This window comes from Pogoniulus pusillus, chromosome 15, assembly GCF_015220805.1.
Source record: "Pogoniulus pusillus isolate bPogPus1 chromosome 15, bPogPus1.pri, whole genome shotgun sequence".
Taxonomy (NCBI): Eukaryota; Metazoa; Chordata; class Aves; order Piciformes; family Lybiidae; genus Pogoniulus; species Pogoniulus pusillus.
Window position 1 is genome coordinate 4,690,847 of NC_087278.1, and position 23,425 is coordinate 4,714,271.

Consider the following 23,425-nt stretch of genomic DNA (forward strand, 5'->3'; position numbering starts at 1 on the left):
AGTCACAGAATCACAGAAACATCCAGCTTGGAAAACCTCCTCAGGATCACCAAGTCCAACCTGGAACCCTTCTCTGCAAGATTCACCTTAAACTGTAGCCCCAAGCACCACATCCAAACTGCCCTTAAACACATCCAGGGTGGGTGACTCCACCACCTCCTTGGGCAGTTCATTCCAGTCCCTGACCACTCTCTCCATGAAAAACGTTTTTCTAATGTCCAATCTAAACCTGCCCAGTCCCAGTTTGAGGCCATTACCTCTTCTGTCTCCAGCTACCTGTGAGACCAGCAGCAGCCTCTCCACAACTTCCCTTCAGGTAGCTGTCAGCAGTGAGGTCTCCCCTCAGCCTCCTCTTTTCCACACTAACCATCCTCAGCTCCCTCAGTCACTCCTTGTAAGATTTATTCTCCAGGCCCTTCCCCAGCTTCCTTGCCCTCCTCCAGACCTGCTCCAACACCTCCACATCTCTCTTGTATTGTGGAGGCTAAAATTGAACACAGGACTTGAGGTCTGGCCTCACCAGAGCCACGTCCAAGAGTACAATCACCTCCCTGCTCCTGCTGGCCACAGCATTTTCAGCACAAGCCAGGATGCCATTGGCCTTCTTGGCTGCTTGGGAATCTGATCCCACACAAAGCTTTTTCAGCTTTCCCTGCTGCATGGTGGTGCATCATCAGCCCAGAAAGTCACTGTCTTCCTTCAGCTCTCAGTTAGCAGTCAGTATTTTGCATGTTCAACATCAGGAGTTGTAGGGATTCACCTTACAGTGACCTAAGTCCTTGTGGTGAGAGAATGCTTCAGAGAAGAGAGGACATCTGGCTTCAAACTCCTTCAGGCAGAGAAAGTCTGGGCTGATCTCTTCTACCTCTTATGAGGAGCTTTGTACCAGAGCCTTTTCTTCGGTAGAGCCAGGAAAGCTCACAGGGAGTTTTGGGCTGAGCCAAGCCATACTTTGTGCTGCATTTGCCCTCTTGTTGAAACTTATTGCCAGCTCTGCTTACTGAATCTAGTTACAAATCATGATTCATTTCTTCATGCCTGTATTTTCCTAGCAACCAATGGCATTTGTCACAATAGAGCTCGATTTAGTTCTGATTGAGTAGCTCCTGAATAGCTCCTGAGCATTTTTCCAGCCAGCTGCCACCTAGGTGTCACAGATTTACAGGTCACTCCTGCAGAAGTGCAGTCTGAAAGGAAGGGGAAGCAAGGTGATGGGTTGGCCTCTTTTCCTCCAGTAACAAGCAGTAGGATGAGAAGAAGTTGCATCAGGTTTGTTTCTATTGGACATGAGGAAAAAATTCTTCCCCAGAAGGGTTGCCAAGCCCTGAAACAGGCTGCCCAGGACAGTGGTGGAGTCACCATTCCTGGAGGGATTTGGAAGCTGTGTGGATGTGGTGCTGGGTGCCATGGTTTGAAGCTGTGTGGATGTGGTGCTGGGTGCCATGGGTTAAAGCTGTGTGGCTGTGATGCTGGGTCCCATGGTTTAAAGCTGTGTGGCTGTGATGCTGGGTCCCATGGTTTAAAGCTGTGTGGCTGCGGTGCTGGGTGCCATGGTTTGAACCTGTGTGGATGTGATGCTGGGTGCCATGGTTTAAAGCTGTGTGGATGTGGTGCTGGGTGCCATGGGTTAAAGCTGTGTGGCTGTGGTGCTGGGTGGCTGTGGTTTAAAGCTGGGTGGATATGGTGCTGGGTGCCATGGTTTGAAGCTGTGTGGATGTGGTGCTGGGTGCCATGGTTTAAAGCTGTGTGGCTGTGGTGCTGGGTGCCATGGTTTAAAGCTGTGTGGCTGTGGTGCTGGGTGCTATGGTTTAATGGTGACCTAGCAGTGTTGGGCTAACAGCTGGATTTGAATTATCTTAAATGTCTTTCCAAGCTAAGCAATTCTACACTGACCTCTCAAAACCTTTCCATCATTAAGAGGCAAACCCCTCCCAAGGAGATGAATTAGCAGCTAACTGGAGCATGATCTACCTCTCAGCAAATTTTACAGAGAAAATAAGTCCTTTTCCTTCTCTGTTTCTTCATCCTATGAGGAGAGGGTGAGGGAGCTGGGATTGTCTAGCCTCTGGAAAAGAGGAGGCTCAGGGCAGACCTCATTGCTGTCTACAACTACCTGAAGGGAGGCTGTAGCCAGGTGGGGATTGGTCTCCTCTCCCAAGCAACCAGCAATGGAACAAGGGGACACAGTCTCACGTTGTGCTGAGGGAGGTCTAGGCTGGATGTCAGGAAGAAGCTGCTGGCAGAGAGAGTGATTGGCATTGGAATGGGCTGCCCAGGGAGGTGGTGGAGTCACCATCCCTGGAGGTGTTGAAGCAAAGCCTGGCTGAGGCACTTAGTGCCATGGTCTGGTTGACTGTCTAGGGCTGGGTGCTAGGTTGGCCTGGCTGATCTTGGAGGCCTCTTCCAACCTGGCTGATTCTCTGGTTCTCTCCATTTAGGAAAATCGATGGCACCCACACAGAGGAGGACCACATTGAGCTGACAGAAGAGGGGCAGCCAGTGCAGGCGAGCCCCCGCGGGCTGGCACCCTGCGACTGCTCCTGCTGCGGGCTGCCCAAGCGCTACATCATTGCCATCATGAGCGGCCTGGGCTTCTGCATCTCCTTTGGCATCAGGTGCAACCTGGGCGTTGCCATTGTGGAAATGGTGAACAATAACACTGTGTATGTGAATGGAAAGCCAGAGCTGCAGGTGAGGAGTTCTCTTCCTTTTGGTGCAACGTTGTCAAAGTGCCACATTTTGCGTGTGGCTTTGGGCAGGTCACTGCAGGAAAGACACTGAGGAGCTGGGGCGTGTCTAGAGAAGGGCAACAAAGCTGCTGAACATTCTTATGAGGGATGGCTGGGGTTGTTCAGTCTGGAGAAGAGGAGGCTGAGGGGTGACCTTATTGCCCTCCACCACTCTCTGAAAGGAGATCTCTTTGCTCTCTCCAACTACCTACAAGGATACTGTAGTGAGCTGGCTGCTGTTCTCTTCTCCCTGGTATCGGGTGACAGAACGAGAGGAAATGGCTTGAAATTGTTCCAGGAGAGGTTTAGATTGGATACCAGGAAAATTGCTTTACAGAAAGAGTGGTCAGGCATAGGTGAAGTGGTGGAGTCACCATCCCTGGAGATGTTCAACTGATGTATGGATATGGCACTTTGGGCCATGGTGGTAGGCTGATGGTTGGTGTCCATGACCTTAGAGGGCTTTTCCATCCAAAACCAATCCCAAGGCTGCAGTCAGGTGGGAGTTGGTCTCTTCTACCTGGTGTCAGGGGATAGAATATGGCCTGAAATTGTGCCAGGGGAGGTTTAAATTGGGTATTAGGAAAAAAATTGCTGCAAGAGTGGTCAGGGATTGGAATAGGTTGCCCAGGGAGGTGGTGGAGTCGCGCTTCAGGACAGGGTTTAATGGCCATGGTGGCCTCAGGCTGGCAGTCAGACTTGCTGACTTCATAATTTAGAATCATAGAATCAACCAGGTTGGAAGAGACCTCCAAGATCACCCACTCCAACCTGTCACCCAGCCCTATCCAGTCAACTAGACCATGGCACTAAGTGCCCCAGCCAGGCTTTTCCTGAACACCTCCAGGGATGGTGACTCCACCACCTCCCTGGGCAGCCCATTCCAATGCCAATCACTCTCTCTGCCAACAACTTCCTAACAACATCCAGCCTAGACCTCCCCCAGCACAACTTGAGACTGTGTCCCCTTGTTCTGTGGCTGGTTGTCTGAGAGAAGAGACCAACCCCACCTGGCTACAGCCTCCCTTCAGGTAGTTGTAGACAGCAATGAGGTCTGCCCTGAGCCTCCTCTTCTGCAGGCTGCACACCCCCAGCTCCCTCAGCCTCTCCTCATAAGGTTTGTGCTCCAGGCCTCTCACCAGAGGTCTTTTCCAACCAAAAACAATTCTGAGGCTGCAGTCAGGTGGGAGTTGGTCTCTTCAACCCAGTATCAAATAGAATGTGGCCTGAAATGACAGGATATTAGGGATTCAGGGGAGGTTTAAATTGGACAGTAGGGGGGAAAAGTACTGCAAGAGTGGTCAGGGACTGGAATAGGTTGCCCAGGGAGGTGGTGGAGTCACACTTCAGGACAGGGCTTAATAGCCATGGTGTCTCAGGCTGACAGTCAGACTTGCTGACTTCAGAGGTGTTTTCCAGGTGAAACAATTGTGTGATTGTGCATGGAAGTGCTGTGTATACAGAGATCACGAACCAAACCAAGGGAGAGAAACACATCTCAGTTCACACAGGGGTGGAGGTGCTTCACTCCTCTTTAGGTGTTGAAGTCATGGTAAAAATCTGTAAGATCTGAGGATCTGCAGTGTGACAGAGGATGTAAGGAGCAGAAATGAGAGCTGGATTGGCTGGTGTGCCTATCAGCTCCTGATCTTTCAGCTATAGACAGAATTTGTAGCAGTAGCAGAAGCTTTCACTAGTCATTTACTGTCTCTCAGGAAGCACCCTCTGATGGGTTGTGCTGTAGAAAGAATTATGAATTGCTCTGTGCAGCACTGCATTCACTCTATTCAGAGCAGTAGGTGACTTTTAAGGCCTTAAAGCAGTTGCTGGTAATAAGGCAACAGGTTTTGACAAGTTATTGGCAGTGTGGCAAGCTGTGCAGAGGTATTCAGAGCAAGGGGCCAAGCTACCCTCCAGTTTTCATTAGATGGTCTCTAGTTCACAGCAGAAGCCTCCAAACCTTTAACAATGCACACAAGGAAATGCAGCCAATAGAACAGAATCACAGAATCAGTCAGGGTTGGAAGGGACCACAAGGATCAGCTAGTGGCAACCCCCCTGCCATGGGCAGGGACACCCTACCCTGGATCAGCCTGGCCACAGCCCCATCCAGCCTGGCCTTAAACACCTCCAGGGATGGGGCCTCAACCACCTCCCTGGGCAACCCAGTCCAGGCTCTCACCACTCTCGTGCTCAACAAGAACAAGAAGAGTGTGGCCAGCAGATCAAGGGAGGTTCTCCTGCCCCTCTACTCTGCCCTGCTGAGACCTCATCTTGAGTACTGTGTTGAGTTTTGGGTTCCCCAGTTTAAGAAGTACAGGGATCTGCTGGAGAGGGTCCAGCTGAGGGCTATGAGGATGATTATGGGACTGGAGTACTGCCTGATGAGGAGAGGCTGAGGGACCTGGGGCTGCTTAGTCTGGAGAAGACCAAGAGGGGATTTAACTCTTTATAAACATCTGAGAGCTGGGGGTCAGGAGTGGGGGACAGGCTCTGCTCACTGCTGCCTGGGATAGGACAGGGAGCAATGGATGGAAGCTGCAGCACAGGAGGTTCCAGCTCAACACAAGGGAGAAATTCTTTACTGTAAGGGTCCCAGAGCACTGGCACAGGCTGCCCAGAGAGGCTGTGGGGTCTCCTTCTCTGGACACTTTTAAGACCTCTCTGGATGTGTTCCTGTGTGATCTGTGCTAGACTGTGTGGTCCTGCTCTGGCAGGGGGCTTGGACTGGATGATCTCTTTGGGTCCCTTCCAACCCCTGGTGATTTTGCCCTCAGAAATTAACACTGCCTAGAACATAAGATGGAAATAACAAGTAGAAAATCTGAGTTTCAAAACAGCAATGGAAGTCAGCACAGGAAAAGTTGGTCTCTTGTCAGAACATACTGATGAAGAGGGAATCCTCTAGCTGTGTGTAAACATGTCTGGCTAATTAATGCCATCTTCCTCCCTGCAGGTCAAATGATGAGCTGGTTTTCAATCTGCTTATTTGAAAAGAAATAAACAGCAACCTGCTGGGGAAAACTGGTTCTTCTGACACACATAAAATAATTCAGGGGGGGGAAAAACAAGGGGTTTCACTCTGGTTTTCATTTCTCAGTAGCGTTTTAGTGACACTTTTAATCCAGAATCTGAGGCATGGGTGCTGCTCCCTCACATTATGCTTGGCCACCCTTCTCTGCCATGTGATCCACATAAAAATGATGATGAAGGAAAACATCCTGGTTTCACTTTGCTCCAAAACTGTCCTCTTGAACCGAGGGTTCAAGGAGAAAACATCAACACTGACCTTACAGTAGTATGATTACACTGAGTCAGGTCCTGCCTGACCTCCCTTTCTTTTCCTCACTTCCTCCCTGTTTCGCCCTGAGCTTTGTCTGTCCCTCCTCTAAAGAGGGTAGGTCAAGCAGGATTGGCAGACAACAAAAGATGTCCTTCTTCAGGAAGAGCAAACCGAAATGGATGTATAGGGTGAAAGAATTTCTTTTGACCCCAGGTGCTTTGCACCAGGAACAATTCTGTGCCCAAATCCAGCTGCACAAATGGCATCAGGATGGTGACTTCTGTGTGAACTCCCAGGAGTGGTGGTGACCTGCACAGTTATGAGAGCATGTTTCTGCTTACAGCATTGTGTCCTGTTTCCTTTACAGAAAGCCCAATTCAACTGGGACCCAGAGACAGTGGGACTCATTCATGGGTCCTTTTTTTGGGGTTACATTGTGACACAGATTCCAGGAGGGTTCATCTCAAACAAATTGGCTGCTAACAGGTAAGAAAACAATACTCACAAGAAGTCAGCTTTACAGCCTGATGGCTTCAGAATTTAAATGATGAAGTCTGAATTAATGTGTTCCAAGAGAAGGCTCTGGGCAGACCTTACAGTGGCCTTTCAGGACCTGAAAGGGACCTACAAGAAAGCTGGGGAGGGACTGTTTAGAAGGGCTTGTAGTGATAGGACAAGGGGCAATGGTTTTAAAGCAGAGAAGGCAGATTTAGAATCATAGAATCAACCAGGTTGGAAGAGACCTCCAAGCTCATCCAGTCCAACCTATCACCCAACCCTGTCCAATCAACCAGACCATGGCACTAAGGGCCTCATCCAGTCTTTTCTTGAAGACCCCCAGGGACAGTGTTAGGAAGTTCTTTGCTGTGAGGGTGGTGAATCATTGGTGCAGGTTGCCCAGAGAGGTGGTGGGGGCCCTGCCTCTGGAGAGAGCAACCTGATCTGGGTGGAGATGTTCCTGCTTCCTGCAGGGGGATTGGACTAGATGACCTTTAAAGGTCCCTTCCATCTCAAACCATCCCATGACTCTATGATTCTGTATCTGAAACACAATGTGCAGTGTTTATGTTTGTGCCCCCAAATGGTACTCAATTTCTGTGATGGCTCTATTGCTGATCTCACAATTCACCTTGATCATCTCAAACATCTGCACTTTTCTGCTCTGAACTACAGTGACTTTTGGAGAATGTTAGGAAAAGGACACCTAACACCTAATGATATTATAGCATTTATCTTTCAGAAGTTGTCTTAGTGCTTTTTAGCTCAACTTCACATCTAACAGAATCTTCCAGCAGCGTTTCACAGAATCACAGAATTAACCAGGTTGGAAGAGACCTCTAAGGTCATCCAGTCCAGCCTATACCTAGCCCTTCTAATTAACTAAACCATGGCACTAAGTGCCTCATCCAGCCTCCTTTTAAACACACCTCCAGGGATGGTGACTCCACCACCTCCCTGGGCAGCCTATTTCGATGCCAATCACTCTTTACATGTAGAACTTCTTCCTAACATCCAGCCTAAACCTGCCCTGTTGCAGTTGGAGACTGTGTCCTCTTTTTCTGTCACTGGGTGCCTGGGAGAAGAGCCCAACCCCACCTGGCTACAGCCTCCTTTCAGGTAGTTGTAGACAGCAATGAGCTCTGCCCTGAGCCTCTTCTTCTCCAGGCTGCACACCCCCAGCTCCCTCAGCCTCTCCTCATAGGGTTTGTGCTCCAGGACCCTCCCCAGCTTTGTTGCCCTTCTATGGACATGTTCAAGCACCTCAATATCTTTCTTAAATTGAGAAGCCCTGGACTGGACACAGCACTCAAGGTGTGGCCTGACCAGTGCTGAGTACAGGGGCAGAAGGACTTCCCTGGTCCTGCTAGCCACACCATTTCTCACACAGGCCCAGATGCCATTGGCCTTCTTAGCCACCTGGGCACACTGCTGGCTCATGTTCAGTGGCTGTCACCCAGTACCCCAAGGTCCCTTTCCTGGCTGCTCTCAGCCACTCTGTCCCCAGCTTTTTTCCTTTTTTGACCTTTTTACCTTTAAAAATTCCCAGTGAGCTGAAGCTGGGCATGTAGGAATTACACAGCTACTTATGTTCTGAAGACACAAATTCATCCTCATGCACACAGACATCCTTGCCATGGCAGGACACAGTACTGACTCTAATAAGGATTGTCCACAACTTGTAATGGAAGCTCATGATTTCTGTTTTGGGAACTCTGAGCATCTCTACAGATTCCCTCTCTGTTCATTGTGTTTATGGGATGATTTTTTTTAATGGGAGTATGAAAAGCAGTTGTTTTTGCCAAATGTAACTTTGGTTTGGGGCTTTTACTTCAAGAGCTCCTCACAGCTTGGAACAGGGTCGCAAGAAAGCGGCAGATTGTCTGAAGCCAGCTGGTTGTGCATGAGCTCATGAGCTGTGCATGCTAAGGGTGTTTGGGATCTTCAGATAAAAGAGATGGTTGGCACTCATCCCATCCTCTGCAAACAAAAGCTGACTTATCTGCAAATGCTTTCAAAACTGGAAATGGGCTTTCAGACTCAGCTCTGTACTGCTTTCCTCAAAGTCCTCTGCTCTCTTCCTTCTGCAAAGAGCTAGAAGGGTTACAATGCTGCCTGGGCATTCTGCCCACCTGTGTGCCCTTGTGGAAATGACTCCAGGACACAATCATCCCATGGAACTGCTCAGAATCATAGAATCAGCCAGGTTGGAAGAGACCTCCAAGATCATCCAGCCCAACCTAGCACCCAGCCCTAGCCAGTCAACCAGACCATGGCACTAAGTGCCTCATCCAGGCTTTGCTTGAACACCTCCAGGGACGATACTCCACCACCTCCCTGGGCAGCCCATTCCAATGCCAATCACTCTCTCTGCCAACAACTTTCTCCTAACATCCAGCCTAGACCTGCCCTGGCACAACTTGAGACTGTGCCCCCTTGTTCTGTTGCTGGTTGCCTGTCAGAAGAGACCAACCCCACCTGGGTACAGCCTCCCTTCAGGTAGTTGTAGACAGCAATGAGGTCTGCCCTGAGCCTCCTCTTCTCTAGGCTAGTTCTCTAAGCTAAACAATCCCAGCTCCCTCAGCCTCTCCTCACAGGGTTGTGTTCCAGGCCCCTCACCAGCTTTGTTGCCCTTCTCTGGACATGTTCCAGCACCTCAACATCTCTCTTGAATTGAGGAGCCCAGAACTGGACACAGCACTCAAGGTGTGGCCTGACCAGTGCAGAGTACAGGGGCAGAAGAACCTCCCTTGTCCTGCTGGCCACACTGTTCCTGATGCAGGCCAGGATGCCATTGGCTCTCTTGGCCACCTGGGCACACTGCTGGCTCAGAGAATTTCTGTTGGCAGAAGTAGGATTCACAGGTCTGGCTAACTCCGTGGTTTTCCTTTACGTCTCATTGCCCTGGGGAGGTTCACCAATAGTGTCAGTTTCAGAGGGGTTACACAAGAGCTGGAAACCAAGAGATCTGTGGCCATTCTCTGAAGTCACCAATCCCTAAAAAGACAAATGCTTTCTTCTGCCCCAGCTGCACTCTGGCAATGAGATGTATTATTCTACCCCATTACTGACATTGCAGATCTAGCTGCAGATTCTTGTCTTGTTCTGCTCAGCACTGTGCAGCCCTGAACATACATGGATATGGCCACCTCAGGAACTCCTGTAATGCAAACAATCATCTGCAGTAATGTAGGATTCAAATGAGTCTCAGAGCAGCTAAGAAACCTGAATACTTTAGGGTGTTGCACCCCAACCATCCAATGCCATGTAATTGGCTTTATACCTTTGTCCGAATTTGTGTAAGTCAGAGAATCATGGAATGGGTTAGGTTGGAAAGGACCTCAAAGCTCCCCCAGTTCCAAACCCCTGCCACAGGCAGGGGCACCTCCCACTAGAACAGGTTGTTCAAGGCTTCATCCAACTTGGCCTTTAACACCTCCAGGGAGGGAGCAGCCACAACCTCTCTGGGCAACCTGTGCCAGTGTCTCACCACCCTCACTGCAAAGAACTTCTTCCTAACAGCCAGTTTCAGTCTCCCCCTCTGCCAGTTTAAACCCATTACCCCTTGTCCTGTCATTACAAGTCCTTGTCAATAGTCCCTCCCCAGCCTTCTTGTAGCTCCCTTCAGATACTGGAAGGCCACTAGAAGGTCTCCTCAAAGCCTTCTCTTGTCCAGGCTGCAGAGCCCCAACTCTCTCAGCCTGTCCTCACAGCAGAGCTGCTGCAGCCCTCTGAGCATCTTGGTGACCTCCTCTGGACTCACTCCAACAGTTCCATGTCCTTGCATTGGGGGCTCCAGAACTGCACACAGTACTCCAGGTGAGGTCTCATGAGAACAAAGGGGCAGAATCCCCTCCCTTGCCCTGCTGGTCACCTTCTCTTGCTGCAGCCCAGCCCAGGGCTGCTGTCTGGGCTGCACTCACACTGCAGGCTCACGTTGAGCTTTTCATCAAGCAAGACCTCCAGGTCCTTTTTCTGAGGGCTGCTCTCAGCCATTCACCACCCAGCCTGTAGAAAAAGGTTCCTAACCATTTAGTGACAATGTCCCTTTAACTTGCTGCTAGGAGCTGAGGGTCTTGAACAAAAGAGGTGTCTTTATTCTCAGGGTGTCACTTCGGGTCTTGGAGCAAGACAGGGCAGCTTTGGGCTGACCTCCAACCTCCGACGTGCTGCGGTCCTCAGGGCCACCAACTGCTGCAGCTCTGTAGCTATAGAATGAAAGATCTGCTGCACAAAGGCAGCCTGTAGGGAGCCAGACGTGGTAGCTGGGACTTGCAGACCACACAAAGAAGACAGTAAGCTGCTGAGGATTAGTAGCAAACCATGCCAGTTAAGTGGTGCTTGGCACTTGTGCAAAGCTACTGCCAGTGCTGGGATTTTTCCCGGTGCTGTAACAGGATCTTAGAAGGGATCCTCATGCATAGCAGCTGCCACAGGTGGTGGAGAAATGAACAATTCATATTCAGAGTTCATAAGACAGCTATGGAACCTCATTTGTTGCACAGGAGGAAAGCCTGAGTCAGGCAGATGTTGATATGTATGGAATTGAGTCAGTGAAGTTCAGCTCACTCCTACCAACGGTAGTTGTCCAAGAACTGTTCCACTTCATTGCTCCCAGCCTCTTTCTTGTTTTTCACTGGTGTCTTTTGTGGCCAGCAGCCTCACTGTTTTTCACACGACCTCCTGATGTCTTTCCACAAGCTGAGCACTTTTGCTTTGCTCTGCAGCATCAGTGCCTGGCCAGGCTGAAGCCCATGCCATAGTGAAACGAGTGGCCTGCAGCACAGCGTCCTTCGTGCCCAGCACAGGGCAGTAGGTGTGCACACCTCTGGTTACATACAGCAAAGCCTGTGTCTGTACAGGGCAAAACCCCCACAGACTGTGGTGAGTGAGGCAGATAGAGCTCTGAGTGCTGCTCCACAGCCTCCCAGTGGCCTGGATTTCCAGAGGTGCTGCTCAGATCCATTACCACTATGCAGAAGTTTCTGCTATCTATTTCTCTACCTGGTGCCAACATTTGAGAAGCTGCAAACGATTTCCCACAGGCATTGGGCTCCAAGTGCATTTAGAACCTCCAATGACTTGTGCCCAGCTGCAGCAAGTGCTCTTCCCAAGCAGGATAAGAAAATGTTGATGTGTTTTTCACAGAGGTTATCTTGTAGAAACTCCTCACCTGTGTAGTAGTTACAAAGGGCACTTGCAGCTATTATTTGGACTCATGAGGCTGTGCTCTGTGAGACTGTTTCTGTGGCTGTACCTGATAACAGTGTTATGCAGACATAATTAAACTCCCTTTCATGTTACTTTGTTTTCTATAGGGTATTTGGAGCAGCTATCTTTCTAACATCCACACTGAACATGTTCATCCCTTCTGCTGCAAGAGTGCATTATGGCTGTGTGATGTTTGTAAGGATCCTGCAAGGTCTGGTGGAGGTAGGAGCACTCCTCATTTTGGTCCTTTCCTATATCACTTGGTTGTGGTGATTTGGTTCTGTAAAACCATAAGATCTTTTACTCAGATGATTACTTCTTACTTATATTTAGGCTGAGGATTTTTTTTAAGTCATGCCATTTTCTGGTTTAAAAGTTTGCTTAAAAAGAACTGAGAAGTTTAAGGGGTTGGTGCTGCAGTTTGATCTATTTTAGTTTGCTTTCTTTTGCCACCCAGTGCACATAGCAAACAGCATTTTCACCCCAGAACACACTGCCATTGAAGTGATTACCCAGATCAGTTAGGTGTCTTTGTACTCAGACAGCAGAGCTCTTTCAGGTTCATCTCATCCTTTCCATGGTGATAAACAGCTAGACAGGTTGGACAGTATGAGCAACTCCTTGAAGTGGAAATGCAGTGAAAGCAAATCATATGATCTGTGAAATGTCCACCAGGGTGTCACCTACCCAGCCTGCCATGGAATGTGGAGTAAGTGGGCTCCTCCCTTGGAGAGAAGCAGGTTGGCCACCACGTCCTTCTGTGGTAAGTGGCTAGGGTGGTTTACATGAGTGCACTGAGTCACTGAATCACTGCATCATAGAATTGTTTGGGTTGGAAAAATCTTTAAGGTCATCAAGACCCTGTTCAGTATCTTTATTGATGATCTGGACCAGGGGATTGAGTCCAGCATCAGTAAGTTTGCAGATGACACCAAGCTAGGAGCAGCTGTGGAGCTGTTGGAGGGTAGCAGAGCCCTGCAGAAGGACCTTGCCAGGCTGGATGGGTGGGCAGAAGCCAATGGGGATGAGATTTAACAAGGCCAAGGGCAGGGTTCTGCACTTTGGCCACAACAACCCCAAGCAGCACTACAGGCTGGGGACACAGTGGCTGAGAGCAGCCAGAAAGAAAGAGACCTGGGGGTACTGGTAGAGAGTAGCTGAAGATGAGCCAGCAGTGTGTCCAGGTGGCCAAGAGAGCAAATGGCATCCTGGCCTGGCTCAGGAACAGTGTGGCCAGCAGGATAAGGGAGGTTGTTCTGCCCCTGTACTCAACACTGCTCAGGCCACACCTTGAGTACTGTGTCCAGTTCTGGGCTCCTCAACTCAAGAGAGATGTTGAGATGTTGCAACATGTCCAGAGCAGGGCAACAAAGCTGGTGAGGGGCCTGGAGCACAGCCCTGTGAGGAGAGGCTGAGGGAGCTGGGGGTGTGCAGCCTGCAGAAGAGGAGGCTCAGGGCAGACCTCATTGCTGTCTACAACTACCTGAAGGGAGGCTGTAGCCAGGTGGGGTTGGTCTCTTCTGCCAGGCAAGCAGCAACAGAACAAGGGGACACAGCCTCAAGTAGTGTCAGGGGAGGTCTAGGCTGGATGTTAGGAGGAAGTTGTTGCCAGAGAGAGTGATTGGCATTGGAATGGGCTGCCCAGGGAGGTGGTGGAGTCACTGTCCCTGGAGGTGCTGAAGCAAAGCCTGGATGAGGCACTTAGTGCCATGGTCTGGCTGATTGGCTAGGGCTGGGTGCTAGGTTGGCCTGGGTAGGACCTTGGAGGTCTCTTCCAACCTGGCTGAGTCTATGATTCTGTGTCTGGCTGCTGACCTAACAGCACAGCCTGAGGGTTGCACACTCCCAATGCCAGCTGTACTTGGGTGTTTGGGCTGGAGGCACAGCAGGAGCCTGGCAGCATATCTGCAGCCAGCAGGAGTTCTGCACACCGAGAAGGCTTTTGGAACTGGGCTGCTGGGTTCCCTGGAGCTGACCTCATGTGCCAGAGGGTTAGGAGGGTGTCTCCAGCACACACAGCTTATGCCTCTGTGGTTGTTTACTATCACCTCTAGCTCTGCAAATCCCATTTACTACAGGGCACAGCCCCTCTAGCTGAGACTAGTGATACTACACCTGTCCTTACTCCCACCTGAGACCAAGTTTACAGTTGCCATCCCACTCTCCATGCTTACAAGAAAGCATGGTGCCAGTTGCCATAGAATGGTTTGGGTTGGAAGGGGCCTTAAAGATGATCTAGTGCCAAACCCCCAGCCATGGGCAGGGACATTTTACAGTAGATCAGGTTGCTCAAGGCCTTGTCCACCCTGACCTTGACCACCTCCAGTGCCCCCATTAGCCCCTGCCTGAATGATCTGCATGGGAGGCTGGGCTGGGCTGTCGTAGCTGATGTGTTTTCCTAATCCTTTTATGTCCCCAGGGTCCTATGCTGGTGCAGTGGTTGCCATGCCACTGGCAGGTGTGTTGGTCCAGTATATAGGATGGTCCTCAGTCTTCTATATTTATGGTGAGTTGCTTCACAGAAAGGGTCTCTGCACAGGCTGCTGCTGCCAGCAGTTCTGTTTAACCTGCTCAGAGGGGAATGAAGATGCTGCAAATGAGTGTCTCAATTTATTCTCTACTTACTGCAGCTTCTGAAAGCCTTTGCAATGTACTCATCCATTGTGGAATGTTTTTAAACGGCCATGAGCAGGCTACAGCCACCAGTGGCAGTGCTGGCTGCAGCTGCAGCTGCTGCTCTGTGGCACAAATGCTCAGGTGATAGGTGTGCTGCAGCAGACACCCACAGTGACAGCTGCAGCGCCTGCTGCTAACTGGGGAGCTGAACACCTGGGACACCTGCTCTGAGACCCCTGCCCCATGCTGCTCGCCCTCAGTAGCAGCAGTGCAGAGTGCTCCCCTCACAGGGGCACGACCTCCTGGCTGTGCTGTGCTGCCTCATGCTTCCTCCTGTGGCACACAACGGAGCTCTCACAGGCAGCCTTGCACAGCAGCAGCCCAGTTGTGATGGGTTTGCTCTACAGACACAGGGTACACTTTTACACAGGTCCTGACCACATGGAGGCTGAGGAGAGGCTGAGGGACCTGGGGCTTTTGGGTCTGGAGAAGAGAAGACTGAGAGGGGATTTAGCAAATGTCTATAACTATCTGAGGGCTGGGGGTCAGGAGTGGGGGACAGGCTCTGCTCACTGCTGCCTGGGATAGGACAGGGAGCAATGGATGGAAGCTGCAGCACAGGAGGTTCCACCTCAACACAAGGGAGAAATTCTTTACTGTAAGGGTCCCAGAGCACTGGCACAGGCTGCCCAGAGAGGTTGTGGAGTCTCCTTCTTTGGAGACTTTCAAGGCCTGTCTGGATGTGTTCCTGTGTGATCTGTGCTGGATTGTATGGTCCTGCTCTGGCAGGGGGCTTGGACTGGGTGATCTCTTTGGGTCCCTTGCAACCCCTGACATCCTGTGATCCTGTGGTTAGTGCTTTTCCCCTCCCCTGGTGCCACCCAGAAGCTTTGCTTCTGCTTTTTCTCTGTCCTATGCATATAAGGCCTGCAGATACAGGCTTTTAATGCTGAGCTTTGTTTCCCTGCCTCTGCAGGAATGTTTGGGATTGTTTGGTACATGTTCTGGTTGCTCAACGCCTATGAGAGCCCTGCTGCACATCCAACAATAACCAGTGAAGAAAAGACATATATAGAAATGAGTATTGGAGAAGGAGCCAGCCTAGCCAGTGCAAGTGTGAGTATGAAAGGCTCTTCTGGCTATGGTAGGTCAGCACTTGACGTGAGATGAGAGCTTGCAACGGAGTGGATGCTATGAACTGTGCAAGAGAAGCAGAATTGTTTGCTGTTGGTGTTCAGGAACTATTCCCTCTGAACTATTCCTTCTGAAATTTAGAGGATCAGCCTCGTGCACCTTGCTGGAATGGGCCCAGAGGAGAGCCACGGAGATAACCAGAGGGCCAGGGCACCTCTCCTATGAAGACAGGCTGAGAGAGTTGGGGCTGTTCAGAAGGCTCTAATGAGACCTTACAGCAGCACTTCAATGTCTGAAGGGGACATACAGGAAGGCTGGGGAAGGACTGTGTAGAAAGGCTTGGTAGCAATGGGATGAGGAGCTGTGGGTTTAAACCAGGGATATGAATGTGCTGGAATGTCTGCAGAGAAGGACCATGAGGATGACCAGAGAGCTGGAGCACCTCTCCTATGAGGAGAGACTGAGGGAGTTGAGGCTATTTGGTCTGGAGAGGGGAAGGCTCCAAGGTGACCTTATTGTGGCCTTTCAGTATCTTAAGGGAGGCTACAAGAAAGCTGGGGAGGGACTTTTTAGGATGTCAGGGAGTGACAGGACTGGGGGGGATGGAACAAAGCTAGAATTGGGTAGATTCAGACTGGATGTTAGGAAGAAGTTTTTCACCTGAGGGTGATGAGACCCTGGAACAGGTTGCCCAGGGAGGTGGTTGAGGCCCCATCCCTGGAGGTGTTTAAGGCCAGGCTGGATGAGGCTCTGGCCAGGCTGATCTAGGGTAGGGTGTCCCTGCCCATGGCAGGGGGGTTGGAACGAGATGATCCTTGCGGTGCCTTCCAACACTGACTGATTCTGATTCTATGATTAAATTAGAGCAGAGCAGATTTATGTTAGCCATAAAGAAGTTCTTTACAATGAGAACAGGCTCCCCAGAGGTGCACAGTAGTCATCTTCAAAACCCTAACCATTCCAAGAAATTCCTCTGCTTGCCTTTTGCCACTCAGCTAGGAGATGCTGTTGCCTTGCACTCTAAGTGATTTGCAGTGTAAGCTGGATGCAAGGCACTGAACAGTCCTGCTACTAAAGATACTGAGCTCTTCATTCTGCCTTCTGCCTGCTTAAAAATGCCTTTAATTATTGTCTTCTAAATTTATGTCTTCTAGAAATTTAGTACTCCTTGGAAGAGGTTTTTCACTTCAATGCCAGTTTATGCAATTATTGTGGCAAACTTCTGCAGAAGCTGGACCTTCTATTTGCTCCTTATAAGCCAGCCTGCTTACTTTGAAGAAGTCTTTGGGTTTGCAATAAGCAAGGTAAATGTCTGAGATGATGCAATGACCTTCAGTGTCCTGGCTTCTGTCAGCAGCTTTGTGGCCAGCAGTAGTAGAGGAGTCATCGTGCCCTGGTGCTTAGCATTGGTGAAGGCTGCACCTTGAATACTGTGCTCAGTTTTGGGCCACTCATAACAAGAAAGACACTAAAGTGCTGGAGAGTGTCCAGGGAAGGACAATGGCATCCTGGCCTGCATCAGGAACAGTGTGGCCAGCAGGACAAGGGAGGTTATTCTGCCCCTGTACTCAGCACTGCTCAGGCCACACCTTGAGTACTGTGTCCAGTTCTGGGCTCCTCAATTCAAGAAAGAGGTTGAGGTGCTGGAACATGTCCAGAGAAGGGCAACAAAGCTGGTGAGGGGCCTGGAGCACAAATCCTATGAGGAGAGGCTGAGGGAGATGGGGTTGTTTAGCCTGGAGAAGAGGAGGCTCAGGGGTGATCTTATTACTGTCTACAACTACCTGAAGGGGCATTGTAGCCAGGTGGGGGGTGGCCTCTTCTCCCAGGCAACCAGCAATAGAACAAGGGGACACAGTCTCAAGTTGTGCCAGGGTAGGTATAGGCTGGATGTTAGGAAGAAGTTCTTCCCAGAGAGAGTGATTGGCATTGGAATGGGCTGCCCAGGGAGGTGGTGGAGGCACCGTCCCTGGGGGTCTTCAAGAAAAGCCTGGATGAGGCACTTAGTGCCATGGTCTGGTTGATTGGTTAGGGCTGGGTGCTAGGTTGGACTGGATGATCTTGGAGGTCTCTTCCAACCTGGTTGATTCTATGATTCTATGATTCCATAATAAAGCTGCTGAAGGGTCTAGAGAAGAAGTCCTGTGAGGAGTGGCTGAGGGAACTGGGATTGTTCAGCCTAGAGGAGAGAAGGTTGAGAGGAGACCTCACTGCACTCTGAAAAGATGCTGGAGTGAGGTGGGGCTTGGTCTCTCCTCCCCAGTATCAAGTGACAGAACGAGAGGAAACGGCCTCAAATTGTGCCAGGGGAGGTTTAGAGTGGAGGAAGTCTGCAATGCTCCCACATAAGGATCCAGGATGAAAATGTGTCTGATGTTGGGGTGGGTGGAAGAGGTGAAGAAAAGATATTTCCCGTTCTTTCCACCCCAACTCTGGAGGCAGGCCACGAGCAATTAGCCCTCCTTTGTTTAATTGCAGGTTGGCCTTTTGTCAGCAGTTCCTCACATGGTCATGACAATCATAGTCCCCATCGGAGGGCAGCTGGCTGACTTCTTACGGAGCAGGAAGATTTTAACCACTACCACTGTAAGGAAGCTCATGAATTGTGGAGGTACTACTGGATTCTGACAGTACAATACTTCAGTTGTGTGCTGCAGCTGAGGCAGAGACCACAGTTTGCTCCAATTACTCTAGATTGCTGGCTGCTCTCAAACATTTAGTGGAGAGCTGAAGTTAGATGTGCTCGTGGTACAAATCCTCACTCATGTAAGCACACTTTTGAAAAGGGAGGAGGCAAGAAGCCTGCTTGATAATGAGAAGGGCAATAAGAACTGGCCTAAAAGAGTGATGTAAAGCACCAGGCCTTACCCTGCAGTGTCATACAAAGCTAACCATGTACTGTGGTCCTGGAGGGTCCCTTTCCCAGTGGGCACAGCCTTGCAGTAACTGGCTGTGTTCCCATGTGCTGCCTTCAGCAAAACCCACTGGCAAGTTTAGACTGGCAGGACTGGATGAAAGAAAGGTGGGGGGTGGACAGAGTCATTTCCACTCAGCACAAAATGATTTGCCTTCAGTTAGGTCACTGAACTGAAGAATCAGTGACATCTGCATGTATAGGAGAGCAAAACTTTCAGGGCAGATAGTGTGTGGAGTCACCCTCCCCTGCCAATTATTTCTGGGCAGCACAGGTAGTCCAAAGTACAGATGACTGCAGTCAGAGATGCTGTGCAGCTTGGCTGTGCATCTTCAGAAAGGATTCTTAGACTCATTCTATTTTCAGGACATACTTACAGTGTCTTTCAGAAAAGAAACAACCCAAACCCCCAGAAAACAGAGGGACTGCGATGTTGCACGTTAGGAAACATCAGTTTGCAGTAGTGGCAGAGACTGGAAGTTCCCTTTGATGCTCAGGGCTGCCCTGTTGGGTTGATGGCTCATCTGTCTGATAAATGCTCTTTTGTTCCGCTTGCCAGCAGCATCACTGCAACCACGAGCAACTGGAGGCAGGAAATACCTTTCTCTTTTCCCTATCATGTTGGTGAATTTCTCACCTCCTTGCATAGAGTCACTTGCCCCTTGTATCCCTGTGCAGCTCAGTGAGATAGCTTTACCAGTCCCTTGGGCCATTTACACAGCAGTAAGGAGAAAGAAATCTACCCTCAAACAATCTCTGCGAATCCACAAAGCTACCAAGTGTGTTCCAGAAGAGCTTTAAGAGATGAAAGGGTTTGGTTGTGTTTTCACTTGTTGCTCTAGCTAGACCTATCACTATCTCTGTGACCAAGAGTAGCTGAAATGTAATTTACTCCCATGTGTTTCATTTGAAGGCTTTGGGATGGAAGCAACCTTGCTTTTGGTGGTTGGCTACTCTCATACAAAAGGTGTGGCTATTTCCTTTCTGGTGTTAGCAGTAGGCTTCAGTGGCTTTGCAATTTCAGGTAAGGAACTGATTTTACTATTAGTGATAAAAGTGATGTTTTTATCCTCACTGTCTTAATGAATGGTGCCACATCCAGTTGGCAGCTGTCACTAGTGGTGTTTCCCAAGGATCAGTGCTGGGGCCAGTTCTGTTCAGTATCTTTATTGATGATCTGGACCAGGGGATTGAGTCCAGCATCAGTAAGTTTGCAGATGACACCAAGCTAGGAGCAGGTAGGAGAGCCCTGCAAAGGGACCTTGCCAGGCTGGATGGGTGGGCAGAGGCCAATGGGATGAGATTGAACAAGGCCAAGTGCAGGGTTCTGTACTTTGGCCACAAAAACTCCAAGCAGCACTACAGGTTGGGGACACAGTGGCTGAGAGCAGCCAGAAAGAAAGGGACCTGGGAGTACTGGGGATAGTAGCTGAAGATGAGCCTGCAGTGTGCCCAGGTGGCCAAGAGAGCCAATGGCATCCTGGCCTGTATCAGGAACAGTGTGGCCAGCAGGACAAGGGAGGTTATTCTGCCCCTGTACTCAGCACTGATCAGGCCACACCTTGAGTACTGTGTCCAGTTCTGGGCTCCTCAATTCAAGAGAGATGTTGAGGTGCTGGAACATGTCCAGAGAAGGGCAACAAAGCTGGTGAGGGGCCTGGAGCACAGCCCTGTGAGGAGAGGCTGAGGGAGCTGGGGGTGTGCAGCCTGCAGAAGAGGAGGCTCAGGGCAGACCTCATTGCTGTCTACAACTACCTGAAGGGAGGCTGTAGCCAGGTGGGGTTGGTCTCTTCTGCCAGGCAAGCAGCAACAGAACAAGGGGACACAGTCTTAAGTTGTGCTGGGGGAGGTCTAAGCTGGATGTTAGAATCATAGAATCAACCAGGTTGGAAGAGACCTCCAAGATCATCGAGTCCAACCTATCACCCAGCCCTAGCCAGTCAACTAGACCATGGCACTGAGTGCCTCATCCAGTCTTTTCTTGAAGACCCCCAGGGACGGTGCCTCCACCACCTCCCTGGGCAGCCCATTCCAATGGGAAATCACTCTCTCTGTGAAAAACTTCTTCCTAACATCCAGCCTATACCTACCCTGGCACAACTTGAGACTGTGTCCCCTTGTTCTATTGCTGGTTGCCTGGGAGAAGAGGCCACCCCCCACCTGGCTACAATGTCCCTTCAGGTAGTTGTAGACAGTAATAAGATCACCCCTGAGCCTCCTCTTCTCCAGGCTAAACAGGCCCAGTTCCCTCAACCTCTCCTCATAGGATTTGTGTTCCAGGCCCCTCACCAGCTTTGTTGCCCTTCTCTGGACATGTTCCAGCACCTCAACATCTTTCTTGAATTGAGGGGCCCAGAACTGGACACAGTACTCAAGGTGTGGCCTGACCAGTGCTGAGTACAGGGGAAGAATAACCTCCCTTGTCCTACTGGCCACACTGTTCCTGATGCAGGCCAGGATGCCATTGGCTCTCTTGGCCACCTGGGCACACTGCTGGCTCATCTTCAGCTTACTATCTATCAGTACCCCCAGGTCCCTTTCCTCCTGGCTGCTCTCCAGCCACTCAGTCCCCAGCCTATAGCGCTGCTTGGGGTTATTGTGGCCGAAGTGCAGAACCCTGCACTTGGCCTTGTTAAATCTCATCCCATTGGCCTCTGCCCACCCATCCAGCCTGTCCAGGTCCCTCTGCAGGGCTCTCCTACCCTCCAACAGATCAACACCTGCTCCTAGCTTGGTGTCATCCGCAAACTTACTGATGCTGGACTCAATGCCCTCGTCCAGATCATCAATAAAGATATTGAACAGGACTGGGCCCAGCACTGATCCCTGGGGAACACCACTTGTGACTGGCTGCCAACTGGACGTGGCACCATTCACCACCACTCTCTGAGCTCTGCCATCCAGCCAGTTCTTGATCCAGCACAGAGTGAATCTGTCCAAACCATGAGCTGCCAGCTTGGCTAGGAGCTTCTTGTGGCAGACAGTGTCAAAGGCTTTGCTGAAGTCCAAGTAGACTACATCCACAGCCTTCCCCACATTCACCAGGCGGGTAACCTGATCATAAAAGGAGATCAGGTTGGTGAGGCAGGACCTGCCCTTCCTAAACCCATGCTGGCTGGGCCTGATCCCTTGGCTATCCTGTAGGTGCTTTGTGATGGCACCCAAGATGACCTGTTCCATCACCTTGCCTGGCACTGAGGTCAGGCTCACAGGTCTGTAGTTTTCTGGCTCCTCCTTACGACCCTTCTTGTGTATGGGAATCACATTGGCCAGCTTCCAGTCTTCAGGGACCTCTCCAGTGAGCCAGGACTGCTGATAAATGATGGAGAGTGGCTTGGCCAGCTCAGCTGCCAGCTCTCTCAGCACCCTAGGGTGGATCCCATCCGGTCCCATGGACTTGTGAGGATCCAAGTGACTTAGCAGATCCCTTACTGCTTCCTCATGGATTAGAGGGGGACTGTACTGGTCCTTGACTCCATCCACCACTTCAGGAGTCCAGCTGTCCTGGAGACAACCTGTCCCACTAGTGAAGATAGAGGCAAAGAAGGTGTTAAGCACCTCTGCCTTTTCCTCATCCTTTGTCACTCTATTCCCCTCTCTATCTAACAAGGACTGGAGGTTGTCCTTGGCCCTTCTCTTGCCATTCATATATTTAAAGAAACACTTTTTATTTTCCTTGGCAGCCGTGGCCAGCCTGAGCTCCAAGTGGGCTTTTGCCTCTCTAATTTTTCCTCTACAAGACCTAGCAATCTCCTTGAACTTCTCCTGGGACACCTCCCCTCTTTTCCAAAGGTGATACACTCTCTTTTTAATCTTTAATTCCTTCAGCAGCTCCCTGCCCATCCAGCCTGGCTGCCTCCCTCGTCGGCTCATCTTCCGGCTCAGTGGCACTGCCTGCTCCTGTGCCTTCAGGAGTTCTTTCTTGAAGCAGGTCCAACCTTCCTGGACCCCTTTGTTTCTAAGGGCTATTTCCCAAGGAACTTTCTGAATTAGTTCCTTAAATAGGCTGAAGTCTGCCCTTCGGAAGTCCAGTGTGGAGGTTCTGTTGATGCCCCTCCTGGTTTCTCTTAGGAAGAAGTTCTTCACAGAGAGAGTGATTGGCATTGGAATGGGCTGCCCAGGGAGGTGGTGGAGTCTGCATTCCTGAAGATGTTCAAGCAAAGCCTGGATGAGGCACTTAGTGCCATGGTCTGGTTGATTGGCCAGGGCTGGGTGCTAGGTTGGTCTGGATGATCTTGGAGGTCTCTTCCAACCTGGCTGATTCTATGATCCTATGAGCCTGTTTCCTCTCAGTGTGGCTGTTTATGCAGCATGCTCTGTTTCTTCCCATATAAGTAATGATTTAAACGTATATGAAATGTGTTGCTCTGAAGGAAAACCTGTTTGCTGCTCCCAGTTTACACCTGCTTTGTGCTGCTATTTTCTAACACACTTTCACAGTGTCAGCCACTTTTTATTCCCCCATAAATGACATCCTTAAAAAGAGAGAGAGAGAATTACTTTGGCTCAAAGGCTATCACTTGCAGCACTGCTCCCAGCCCTAGCTGCCAGTTTCTGCTTTCTAGGTCAGTCCTCTCCCTGCTGCGTCCTTCTCCAAGAAAAGCTGTTTCTAATGTGGCTCTCACCAGTCTCAGACTAACACTTGTGGCTCCATCAGTACAACTGTTGTTAAAAAAGTCCCTTTTGTTAAGAAGATGCAAGACCATCAGGCAGCAGACTGTTAAGAGGGCTACAAGGATGCTTAGGGGACTGGAAGGCATGCATTATGAGGAGAGGCTGAGAGATCTGGGACTTCTTAGTCTAGAGAAGAGGAGACTGAGGGGGGGTTTAATAAATCATAGAATCAACCAGGTTGGAGGAGACTTCCAAGATCATCCAGTCCAACCTAGCACCCAGCCCTGTCCAATCAACCAGACCATGGCACTAAGTGCCTCATCCAGTCTATTTTTGAGCACCTCCAGTGTTTATAAACACCTGAGGGTTGGTCAGGAGTGGGGAACAGGCTCTGCTCACTGCTCCCTGGAACAGGACAAGGAGCAA

At 50.3% G+C, this 23,425-nt stretch overlaps 1 protein-coding gene across 1 annotated transcript in view; it reads left to right on the forward strand.

Moving 5' to 3' along the window:
* Nucleotides 1–23,425, forward strand: part of SLC17A8 (solute carrier family 17 member 8) — a 36,479-nt gene that overhangs the window by 8,695 nt on the left and 4,359 nt on the right. The window contains exons 2-10 of the mRNA XM_064154777.1: nucleotides 2,439–2,691; nucleotides 6,380–6,498; nucleotides 11,829–11,943; nucleotides 12,397–12,484; nucleotides 14,141–14,227; nucleotides 15,314–15,453; nucleotides 16,626–16,775; nucleotides 17,950–18,082; nucleotides 19,299–19,409. Of these exons, the coding sequence (XP_064010847.1) occupies nucleotides 2,439–2,691; nucleotides 6,380–6,498; nucleotides 11,829–11,943; nucleotides 12,397–12,484; nucleotides 14,141–14,227; nucleotides 15,314–15,453; nucleotides 16,626–16,775; nucleotides 17,950–18,082; nucleotides 19,299–19,409 (1,196 nt within the window). The remainder of the gene's footprint in view (nucleotides 1–2,438; nucleotides 2,692–6,379; nucleotides 6,499–11,828; nucleotides 11,944–12,396; nucleotides 12,485–14,140; nucleotides 14,228–15,313; nucleotides 15,454–16,625; nucleotides 16,776–17,949; nucleotides 18,083–19,298; nucleotides 19,410–23,425) is intronic.